This window comes from Lactuca saligna, chromosome 1 (genome assembly GCF_052625555.1).
Source record: "Lactuca saligna cultivar CGN05327 chromosome 1, ASM5262555v1, whole genome shotgun sequence".
NCBI lineage: Eukaryota > Viridiplantae > Streptophyta > Magnoliopsida > Asterales > Asteraceae > Lactuca > Lactuca saligna.
The window spans coordinates 90996665-91007981 of record NC_136417.1 but is presented as its reverse complement, the minus strand read 5'-3'; the positions used below and the strand labels follow the sequence as shown (position 1 = coordinate 91007981).

At 33.6% G+C, this 11317-nt stretch overlaps 1 protein-coding gene across 3 annotated transcripts; it reads left to right on the top strand.

Annotated features, from left to right (window-relative positions):
* The first annotated feature begins 589 nt into the window (after positions 1–589).
* LOC145041525 (disease resistance protein RPV1-like) lies at positions 590–10025 on the top strand. Of its 3 annotated transcripts, XM_078989656.1 has the most exons (9): positions 656–780; positions 1224–2362; positions 2529–3238; positions 4035–5163; positions 5254–5577; positions 5657–6574; positions 6650–7280; positions 7601–7671; positions 9666–10025. In XM_078989656.1, exons 3-9 carry the CDS (start codon positions 2664–2666, stop codon positions 9696–9698), a joined length of 3681 nt encoding a protein of 1226 aa, XP_078845782.1. In that variant the 5' UTR covers positions 656–780; positions 1224–2362; positions 2529–2663; the 3' UTR covers positions 9699–10025. The 3 variants fall into 3 exon arrangements, with proteins under 3 accessions (XP_078845773.1, XP_078845782.1, XP_078845766.1); XM_078989647.1 differs by lacking the exon at positions 1224–2362 and having other exon boundaries at positions 590–780; XM_078989640.1 differs by lacking the exon at positions 1224–2362 and having other exon boundaries at positions 688–814.
* The last annotated feature ends 1292 nt before the right edge of the window (positions 10026–11317 follow it).

The window sequence follows — 11317 nt, the reverse complement described above, 5'->3', positions numbered from 1 at the left end:
AATAACTAATAACAAAAAGTTAACAAAAACCACAATACTAGTATCTCTGATTTGAAAAGACATAACAAAGAGCAAAAAACTGTGTCTCAAACGAAAAAACAAGCGTCATAAAACGCCATAACGCGCCATATCACGCCTTGCCACGCGCCACGCCTAACAACAACGTTATGAAGCTTTTCGTAACGGCGAAGCCACGCCTCACGCCATGGCGCGCCTTTTAGAACACTGCCTATATGTTGAAAGTCTTACCTAAACCTGCTAATTTCGTGTTGAATTGTTGTATCGTATCAGGTTTTGCCAGGTCTAATCCCCGTATCTAAAGTTTTTACTTTGTCACTACATAAATATATAATAAAATTTTAAAAACTAATAGCGTGTAATATGAAACTATTTGAAATTTTGAATAAATTATATAGAACCACTTATATCCAATAAAGTATGTAGAACTAATAAAAAAATATCTAAATAAAATATCCAAATAAAAATTGACTGTCAATTCTTTCATTTTAATAAAATTAAAATACGAAAGTCAATCAAAAGCTATAATTAAATATCTTAGTTTGTCTATAAGAATTCGAGGCTTGCCATCCCTTAAAATCCCCTATCCACTTGTAGAAAAGAACCACGGTGACTCAGTTCTCTCGCCGTCTCCCTCCCTGTTCTCGTTGACTCGCTGTTTCCTGCCGTTGACTTTATTTCTCTTTTACCGTTCATCTTTCTCGGCCTTGTGGCCGCTTGTTCGTCCTCTATCGTCGCCGTTTCACGTACATTTTCCGTTTGGTAAGACAGTAACTATGGAGGCACACGCTTACAAGTTAGTTTCACATATTAAGACAATTTCATCTTATTAACCATAAATCACATCATATTTAGTTGTTTTTATTTTATTAATAGGTGATTGAAAAATATCTTTATGTTTCAATTACTTTTGTTTAGTTTTAGAACACAGTCGGGCATGTTCTTGCGTGAAGTCTAGAATTATGAAAAAAACTTTGTGTAAATTCTTCGTCTAAAATAGAAAATTTTATCATTTGGAACAAGCCCATCAATGCTAGTGCAAATCTTTTAAATGTATGCTGATACTAGATCTATTGATGGAGATTGAAATTTGATAAGATTATTCTTAGCTAATGTTGCGGATCTATAAACTGACAAGTCAAGAAACTTATTTATTTATTTTTTGTTTATGGTTTTGATCTTTTAATTGGCTATATGTTTTGCAGTTCCTTTCATGGAAGGTAATAGTGGATCTTGTAGTTGTCTCTACAATGATATTCGGTGTTGATTTGTTTGAGGATTACCTAAGTGAACTAAAAATCGATTTCATTTAGACAAAAGTGGGGATGTTTATGTGGGTTAAGTAAATCAAAATAGGGACGTTGTAGGTCAAATGAATCAATATAGGCACATGAACTTAGACGTAAAAACAGGTTAACCAGTTCAATTATTTGAGGAAATGAGTTTTAATTAATTCTCATGGCTGTGTAATGGGTATTCTATATCAATACTTAGCCATATATATGTTGGTTAAAGCTTCCAAAAACTTGTCGCATAAGTGTTACTGCAATGATTAATACTTTAATAGCCCTTTTTGGCTTGAAAAGAGAAAACGTACCTGCCTCTCTATGTATTCCAACCGAGTTTAGAATGGCCTTTAACGTAAAAATCAAAAGCAAAGGTTAAAACATACGTATACACATTATGCACCATATAGCTTTGTGGAAATTATGCCTTCCAAAATTGTCAAGTTTCGATATTTCAAGGACTAAAATTTTAACTTGACGTGACATGTTTTCACCATTAAACGGTTGTGGTAGATGCAATTAATGAGGAATCAGATTCAACGACAACTTTCTCTTCTTTTCAAAAGGTGTTTGGTGGCTCCATTAATATGCATGTACTAAATATTCCTCGTGTTGGGTAGTGACTTAAACGTCACAAGAAATATATAACGCTGAAGGTCTGAACCAGTTCATTTTGATCATCACAAAAATATACATCACCATTTTTAGCTCTTTGTAATCTTTTTGTTCCAATTTTGTAAACACTGAAGTTACAGTGGATTGTTTTTCGGCTTCCCACCCTCATGGTTTTTCCAGATTTGGGTTTTCCATGTGAATCATTGTATCTTTTTTATGTATCGTTTTCATTCATTTTTCATTGGTGGTTGATTATTGTTTGATATTTTGATCTTATTCCGCATTGAACCAATATTATTCTAAGTTATTCGGATTCTTGGAGTGCAACCACATTGGTCTTTTACTACATAGCTCCAAAAGCAAATTCAAAACTCAAAGGCTGGGGATAAAAGTCAACATATTTACAATTAGGGTTTATACAATGAAATTTAAACATTTTGCAGGTGTATTTCGTATGAAAAGTTTAGAGGGACATATGTATTGTATTTTAATCACTTAAAAGTTTTATTTTTAAATAATTCGAAGATATGATTATTATTATTGAGCTTTTAATTGTTTGCTGAGACTTAAGTTGCATATTGTAACTAATATTATTTCAATTTTATGTAGAAACATTATATATGTACCGGATCGTGATGTCGAAGCATGAAGAAAGCTGGTGAAACCGACTTTCATAAACAATAACATGTGGAGGAGTTTTGAAAATCTTGGGAAGGGTGAAGAGTCATCGACACATAACTCGTAATGGTTGTTCTATCTGAACTTCCAAAAGGATCTTCACCTTCTTCATCAACTCATAGCCATATTATATCAACATGTGGTCCTAGATCATCAACTCAGGATGATAGATATGATGTATTTTTAAGTTTTAGAGGTGTTGACACTCGTCTTAGTTTTACTAATTATCTTTATGAGGCCCTTATAGATGCCAATATCAATACCTTCTTGGATGATGAAGAGATTGAAACAGGGGAAGATCTAAAACCAGAATTAGAGAGCGCAATTAAGGCATCTCGGGCTTCTATTATCGTATTGTCTAAGAATTACGCTTCTTCAACATGGTGCCTCGATGAATTGGTGATGATCCTTGAGCAACGTATGTCCTCTGACCATATTGTAATCCCCATCTTTTATCATGTGGAGCCCACCCATGTTAGGAAGCAACAAAGTAGCTTTGGAGATGCCATGGCTAAACATAAACAAATGATGAAGGTAGAGACAAATCCAATTAAAATAAATCAATGGGCTAAAAAGATGGACCGGTGGAGTAAGGCACTTGTAGAAGTTGCTAATTTAAAAGGAAAGGATGTAAAAGGAAGGTAACATCTTTCTTACCCATATTTTCATACACCTTCAACTTTGTTTGAGTAAACACATGAAATTTCATTACCACATTCCCCATATGCATTCAATAATTTTTTTTAGTATCATCAAATTCGCATATTCTTCATTCCTTAATAATGGGGATGACAAAATGAATCTAAGTATCCTGTTATGTGATCCCATAAATCAGTTTATATAGATAGATTAACTTTTACGATAGTTTTTTCACACTTGTTACACATTTAGTATTTTATCATAGGTTAGTTCATTTAGATAAATGTTTCACTTATTTTTATATGCTTCTATTAAAAACCAAATTTTAACCATTTGATTTGCGTCTACTGTTAAATATACAATACCACTTCCAAACACTCGTTTTTATGATTAAATAACTTCTCTTACATGTAAGTAAAAGATATCCATTCTTCACTCTACACGTATCCTTGTATCTTTTCTTTCTATAGACTATCCACGGCTGAGGCTCATTGGGCTTATCCAAATTAGGCTCACATGTGTGGTGCGTGGTACTGGGATACGATCCTTATAAAGTTAGATGACCCATTAGTGAAATCTTGTATTACATTTGTAGCTTTGGTCTTATTATACATATATTTATGACCTCACTAGCTTATATGGTAAGTTCAAACACAATATGGTTTTGATGTGAAAAACTTATTAAAAGTACTAACTATTATATAATTTCGATTTAGATCTTTAGATGAATTAAATATCCAAATCTGCTTTGTTAGTTTGTAGATTGTGCATTGAAGTTCTTCTTAAATCAACTTTCAGGTTTGAGAGTGATTTAATCGAAGAAATTGTAAAAGACATCTACCGTCGATTACGTATACCCTTAGGGAGTGTTCGGTCATTTCTTATTGGGATGGAATATCATATTAATTTTGTCACTTCATGGTTGAAAGATGGATCCTCACATACGGCAGACATACTTACTATTTATGGTATAGGCGGGATCGGGAAGACATCATTAGCCAAACATGTCTATGGGCTATATTCTCGTGAATTCCACACAAGTAGCTTCATTGAAGATATCACAAGGAAATGTGATGAACAGTTTAATGGGTTGCTTGATTTACAAGAACAACTCTGCAATGACATTTCAAAAACAAGTTCAATTAAATTTCATGATGTTTCGATATACACCGCAAAGATAGAAAATGCACTGGCCCGTAAAAAGGTGTTTGTAGTTCTTGATGATATCAGTACCCTTGTTCAGTTGGATGCATTACTTGGAAGCAAAGGTTTTCATCCCGGAAGCAAAGTTATAATAACCACAAAGGACAAATGGTTGACAGAGAGTTGTGAACTATTCAAAAGAAACATTAAACCCAAACATGTAAAAGACTTCCTTGAAGGCTTACATGAGATTAAATCACGACAACTTTTGTGTTCCCATGCGTTTATGTGTAACCATCCCAAGGCAGGTTATGAAGAGGTGACAGATAAGCTTATGAAGTATTGTCAGGGACATCCATTGGCTCTTGAAGTTTTGGGTAAGTCTCTGTATAATCGGGATGTGGCTTACTGGGAAGGGTGCATGGAAGGGCTAAAGAAAGAAATTAGTTCCCCTATAAATAATGTCTTAAGAATGAGCTTCGACACTTTGCCATCAAACAACGATAAGGAGTTGTTTAAGCATATTGCTTGTTTTTTCGTCGGAACAGATAGAGATGTTAGCGAAACAATATTAGAGGCATGTGATATAAACACAAGATCCGGAATCACGAATCTCATTGACAGATGTCTTCTTAGTATTGGACCGAATAATGAATTGAAGATGCATCAGTTGGTCCAAGAGATGGGAAGATTTGAAGTACGTCAAGAATCACTTGACAAGCCATGGAAGCAAAGTCGATTATGGTGTCATAAGGAGTCATTCAGAGTGTTGAAACAAAAAAAGGTAAGAGGCCATGTATACTTTTAGTAGTCTGAACGCCCAAAATATTTTGCATTGCCTAATTTGCTTATTTGCCTTTTTTTTTCTTCTTAGGGTAAGGGAAATCTTCTAGGCCTTGCCCTTGACATGCGCATGCTTGAGAAAGAGAAGTTGGGAGCATCATTTGAGCTGAAAACAGATGCATTGAGTAACATGGATAGTCTTATGTTACTACAACTCAATTATGTGCACATGTATGGGTCTTATGAGAACTTTCCAGAGAATTTACGAGGCTTATGTATGCATGGGTTTCATTTAAAGTCTATACCTGCAGAATTACCTATAGTGAATCTTGTTGGTCTTGACATGTCATATAGCAATATCGAATCATTTGTAAGTTGTTATAGTAATCCACAACGACTTGAGAAGAGGCAAAAGGTAAACCTATCTTGATTTATTATTCATCCACGTGAGTTGATCAAATTCAATACTATACTAACTTATTTCCATTTTGTAGGTGGATGGATCGTGCTTAAAAGAGAAAATATTGTTTGCTTCACTAAAGATTCTTAATTTAAGTTTCTGCAAACAACTTCATAGTGTTAGTGACTTTGATCAACTGCCTGTGCTTGAGAGGTTAATACTTAGAAATTGCATTGGTTTGCTTGATATTTGTGAATCAATTGGGCAATGTGTTGAACTTGTCCTCATTGATCTGAGCTACTGCAAGAAGCTTGAAAAACTTCCAAGAAATATAGGGAAGTTGAAGAAGGTTAAAACAGTGTTGCTAGATGGTTGTAATCTTGATGAATCTCGAATCAAGAATATGGATGTGGATTCACTGGAAATATTCACGGTTAACAACATTCACATAAACAAAAGAACCTCTTTCTCTTCCTTTGTGGGTTCCATACCACATGATTTGAAGTCCTTTGCAATGTCTTTACCGAGGTCTTTAGTAAGGTTGTCACTTGCAAATAATAAATTGTCCCATGAATCCTTTCCCACAGACTTTAGTTGCCTATCCATGTTAAGGCATTTATATTTAGATGGTAATCCTATCATTTCCATGCCTAGTTGTGTGAGAACCCTTCCTAGACTTGAGATACTTAGCATGGAGAATTGTAAAAAATTGAAGTCAGTCGAGTATCCTCCACGTACACTAAGAGAGTTGTCTATTAATCCTTTTGATGTGCATTATGTAAAAAAAGTTGTATTTGATCCAGAAATGTGCCCACTCAAGCTATCCGTAAACTGGTTAAATTACTTATCTTCGGTAGATTGCACACGTGGGTCGTACGAAATTGAAGGTGTGGTCAAAATCCAACCAATGGCTAGTGTTGAGGAAAAAGTATTACATCGCTTGGGCTGGACTAATTTAGACTTCCTTAATGAAAGACGCGTGAGAACTAATTCTTCAGAATCTAAAATCGAGGTTTTGTCTAGTATTTATGTGAATATGTATAATATTATTATTAATGTGATTAACTAAGGTGGTTATATTTGACAGATGATGATTTACGAATTTGCAATATTCAGCACATTGTATGAGGCGGAGGAGATGCCGAGTTGGTTTAGGCATAGAAGTGTGGGACCATCAATATCATTTACCATCCCATCATCATCATCATCATCTCCAAACAACCTTACAGGACTCAACTTCTGCTCTATACAAACATCAGAACCTTCTGCTGAGTGTTTTTATTTATCATATGGTCAGTTCCCCATTACGCCAATGATGACAATTAGTAATATAACAAAAAACCGTAGGTGGATATACGAACGTTACAGGGATAAATTTAGTGAAGGTCTAAAGTGTTGGGTGATGTTAAGTCATTGGATGTTTGGGATGAATGAAATGGAGGCTGGTGACCATATTACTATTACTGTTACAGAACCATATGGTGAAGTTATAAAGGAGTGTGGGGTGAGTCTTGTGTATGAAGATGGAGAGAAGAAGGATGAAGAAGAAGATGTGTTGGGTTATTACAAGTCATGGAATCACATAATTGGTGGAGATCTCTCTCCTTTTCAAACAACAACCGGAGAATACCTCCTAAACAACACACGTTTTTTTGAGACTGGCATTGAATTGTATCCATATCATCGGAAATTCATTACTGATGGCCCCAACTTTCAAGGTAGATGTTATTGTTGTTAAATACATTTCCGTAATGTCTTATTTGTAATGACTTATTTATTTTTAGTAGATAAATAAATGTTTCATAAACCAAAATCCACCCATTTATCATTGATTTTGTTGACCTCTACTATAAGAGTTTGTTTTTATAAAATATGAAAAATAAAATTTCTACTTATAATTTTTTAAAGTGATCTGTTTGAATGGGTCTATGTTAACTGATTAAGTCATCATATGTTGGATGACATAAATATTGGGACCCAATACAAAATCATCAAACCTTCTATGTTAATTAACACATAACTGTTTGTCTGTTTTCAGAACAAAACGAAAAGTATTGGTTCAGAGCTTTTTCTCAAAGAAATTCTAGCACGATTGGTAGCGCACGTGAGGTATACATTTTTGACACCCAAACCTTTCTCTCATCAAATGAATAAAAGGCATACACAACCAAAGATGTTGTCATCAAATTTCTTGAATGGCTTAGGATGTAATAAAATAAAAGGAGTTATAACCTTGCAATGGATGCTTGAAAAAGACAACATCAAAACATAGTTGGGGCTGATATGATAGGGAATGAAATTTGTCTAATATTCTCTAACTTTTAATCTTAGAGTGGGTGCATACGAATTACGATACCTAATTCCTTCATTTAGGGCTCTAAATTCGGTGTTTTTGGTTGTTATCAAGGTCTTTTGGTTTTTATTTATTTACGATCAAATGTTTGACGCTATCGTGTAAATTTATCTTTTATTATTATTATTTTTTTTAAATTTTAATCATACAATTGAGTTTCCTCTTCTGTCAAAACCTCATACAATGCCTCTACTAGTCTACTGTACTTTTTTAATACAAGCTTAATATTGGCCCTAAGGGCCTCTTCCTCATTCTGAACATCCACCAATTCATTTACCTACATTTCATTTTCCTCGGCTTTTTTGAATCTGAATTGATTTCTGACCCTTTAATAAGTTTGTTGATATTGGAGTAGTGACCATAAGGAAGAAGTGGGCTTGTTTATTAGAGTTCTCATCAGATGATGACCGGATCTCCACTTGAGTTGATATTTCTCCACAACTTTTTTCCCATGCATGTGCACTTTCTCATTTGTCTTAACTTCTTGATATTTCTGGAAATTATATGATTCATGCTTCACAACTTTTTTTTAACATTGAAATCATTGGAAAAATGATTTTTTCGGCCATATCTGTGAAACTTAACAGCATGGCCACTTCAGATTTTATGGTGGTTTAAACTTTCTTCATCTTTGGAGGTTTATACTGTGGGGTAGCATTCTGGAAAGTGTTAAATGGAGGTTGTACGTTGTTTGTAATCTTTTCTAAAAGATGATTTCCTCTGTTTGGATTTTTTTATGAATTTGTGGAACTTCTTTGATAGAGAATCCAAAATTTTATCACATTTTTTGGAACCCAACTTTCCGCGGACTCTATCTCTGGTTAATTTACCCCAAATGTATTGGGGTTCACTTCGTAGTTTGTATTTCCTCCAAAAAACTTTATACAATTTTGAACTATTATTTGACTACCAGAGATCATTATTCATTGGATTCCCTCTAATCAATGGAAATGGTCCCACCGAATTGTATTGGACTTTGAACAAACAATTTTTTCGTGTTATGCTACTTCTCCATGAATATCATGTGTAGTGATAAACTGCTAAGATATTTAGATATTTAGATCACAATTCTCACTGTTTACCATTGACCTCCTAGACTAGACATAAGTTTAAGATTTATATTTTTTCACTTGAAGCCTTTTCAACTTGCTAACAAGCATACTACACAAGTCAAGGGTTTCAGTTAGTGACTATTATAATTTTTGCATTCATTTAGGCGTTGTAGTCTTCTATTGCTATTCATTAACATCTTTCACGTATATTTAGCTGATTCACATATATCTACGAACAAACTTAAAGAAATCTTGTTGTATTGTATTGTCATCATGTTTCGAAGTCACTAGGGTTGAGTTCTTTCCATTCAATGCACAATCTATAATAGATGTTTACAGGTCTACCATGCTAATAACAATCTATCACACTCTAGAAAACAATAAGGAATTGTTTAAGCATATTACTTTTTTTTTATGGAGTGTTATTAATAGAGGTCTTCTTAGGATAGGACCAACCAACAGGTTAAGAATGTATAAATTTCTTCAAGAGTTTTGGAGAGATGTTAATAAAAAATCTAAGAAGCCATGAAAACATAGTCGACTATGGCGTCACGAGGACTCATTAAGTCTTTTGAATTAAGAAAATGTAATATAATATACATACTCCTAAGTTTCTATCTGTTTTCATAGCATTTTGTATCATATCTCTATATAGTTATATAACTTTTAAAATTTTCTTACTTTTCCTTTATTCACAGGGCAAGGGGGAATCTTCTAGGTCTCGTCCTTGACATGAAAATTCTTGAGAAAGATGGTTGTCTGAATTCAAAATAGATGCATTTAATAAGATGGGTAACCAAATGCTACTTTAAATCAATAGCATGAAACTCAATGAGTTATATCCTAATTTTTTCCAGAAGAATTAAGATGGGTTGCTTATTGTCACCTTTAGTAACGATTTATCTTTTTGTTTTTTGTTTTGATAGTTGTATCCTTGATTGCCAAAAACAGGGGAAAACAATATGAATGGTTTTTGAGTTAATTAATACACATGTAATGAATATGATGTAAGTCGTAATGTTGTTTTTATTATTTTATATATTTGTTAATTTTTTGTTGTTTGGTTCATGTGATTGAGAGAAAAGACTGTAATTTAATTGCTGAGTTGTCATGATTCTCATGATTCTCATGTTTTAATGTTCAGTAAGGTGAAATTCAAAGTTATATAACTGGGAAAGTGAATTTTGTAGTCACAAGTTTGTCCATTTCCATGCCGCTCTTTTGGTTATAGAAGCCCCTAATTTCATAATGTTGTTGGTTATGCTTCTTGATTCTGTATGATTATAGAACAGACACATTTTTGTTCTCTTGTTTCCTTTTTCATATTTATGGTCAACCAGAGGAGTGCTACTCTCTGCTTGGGCCACCCGACATATATACCATTCGCATGACATCATCAAGTGATTGTCATTGGTACTTTTTAAAAGCATGTGGAAGAGGAAGAAAGCTAGCAAAAACAATCTAATACATTTTAAAGTGGCGACACAATAGTATATATTATCTGACCATTGCAAAATAATTTGTATACTGATTTCTAAAAGGAACAATCTCAACTGTAGTCTCTGTTATCATTTCAGAAAGTGTTAAAATGGGGAAATGTTCAGATGGGTTTAAATTGGTGACACAATTAGATACGTACCTGATATATATAATCTCTAACCATTGCAAAATAAGTTGTGTAATAATTTTTATAAGGAACAATGTCAAGTGCAGACAGAATTAAAATCTCTTTTATTATTTCAGAAGGTGTACATTAATTGTAAGGGATAATGTTCTATGTGGTGTTAAAAATGATACCCGTCGTTAGTGGCATCAAGTACTCATTTTGGCACTTTTGTTGACGGTCCATGGAATAATTTGCAGGGTGAAATGGTTAATTCTAAACTTGGGAAGATAGCTTACTAGATTATTAATTTATTATGATTTACATGGAGGTGGCGTGGCAACTTGCAATGATCAACGGATTTGGATCAATTTTGGAGGTGTCGTTACTTTTTGCGAAAGTAATCGATAATATGGCTTTGGGGATTATCCCGATCTTAGTGGTTGTTATATTTCAGGAAAATATGAAGGTGATTGCTATTGTGTCAACACTTTACAGATTTGATTTGTATGTTTTGTCAAAGATATCACTGCAGATTTCATGCTGATTTTATGCTTTAGATTAATCAACAAAATATCTTTGCTATCATAGTCTTTTATTGTCAATAATTGTAGATAATTTAGTAAGCTGATTTATAGGCTAGAAATCTGTAATTTAGGTTGATAATTTGCTTGTATATTCGGTATATATTGAGGATTCTTCTGAATGAGCAAACAAATATTTTTCCCAAATACAAGTCTCTAAATT

Bases quoted from the DNA above. Each gene is read 5' to 3' on its own strand.
- LOC145041525 (XM_078989647.1), top strand. From the start codon at position 2,664: ATGGTTGTTCTATCTGAACTTCCAAAAGGATCTTCACCTTCTTCATCA. The intron at 3,239-4,034 runs GTAACATCTTTC...ATCAACTTTCAG, and splicing joins GGAAAGGATGTAAAAGGAAG to GTTTGAGAGTGATTTAATCG. The intron at 5,578-5,656 runs GTAAACCTATCT...TCCATTTTGTAG, and splicing joins GACTTGAGAAGAGGCAAAAG to GTGGATGGATCGTGCTTAAA.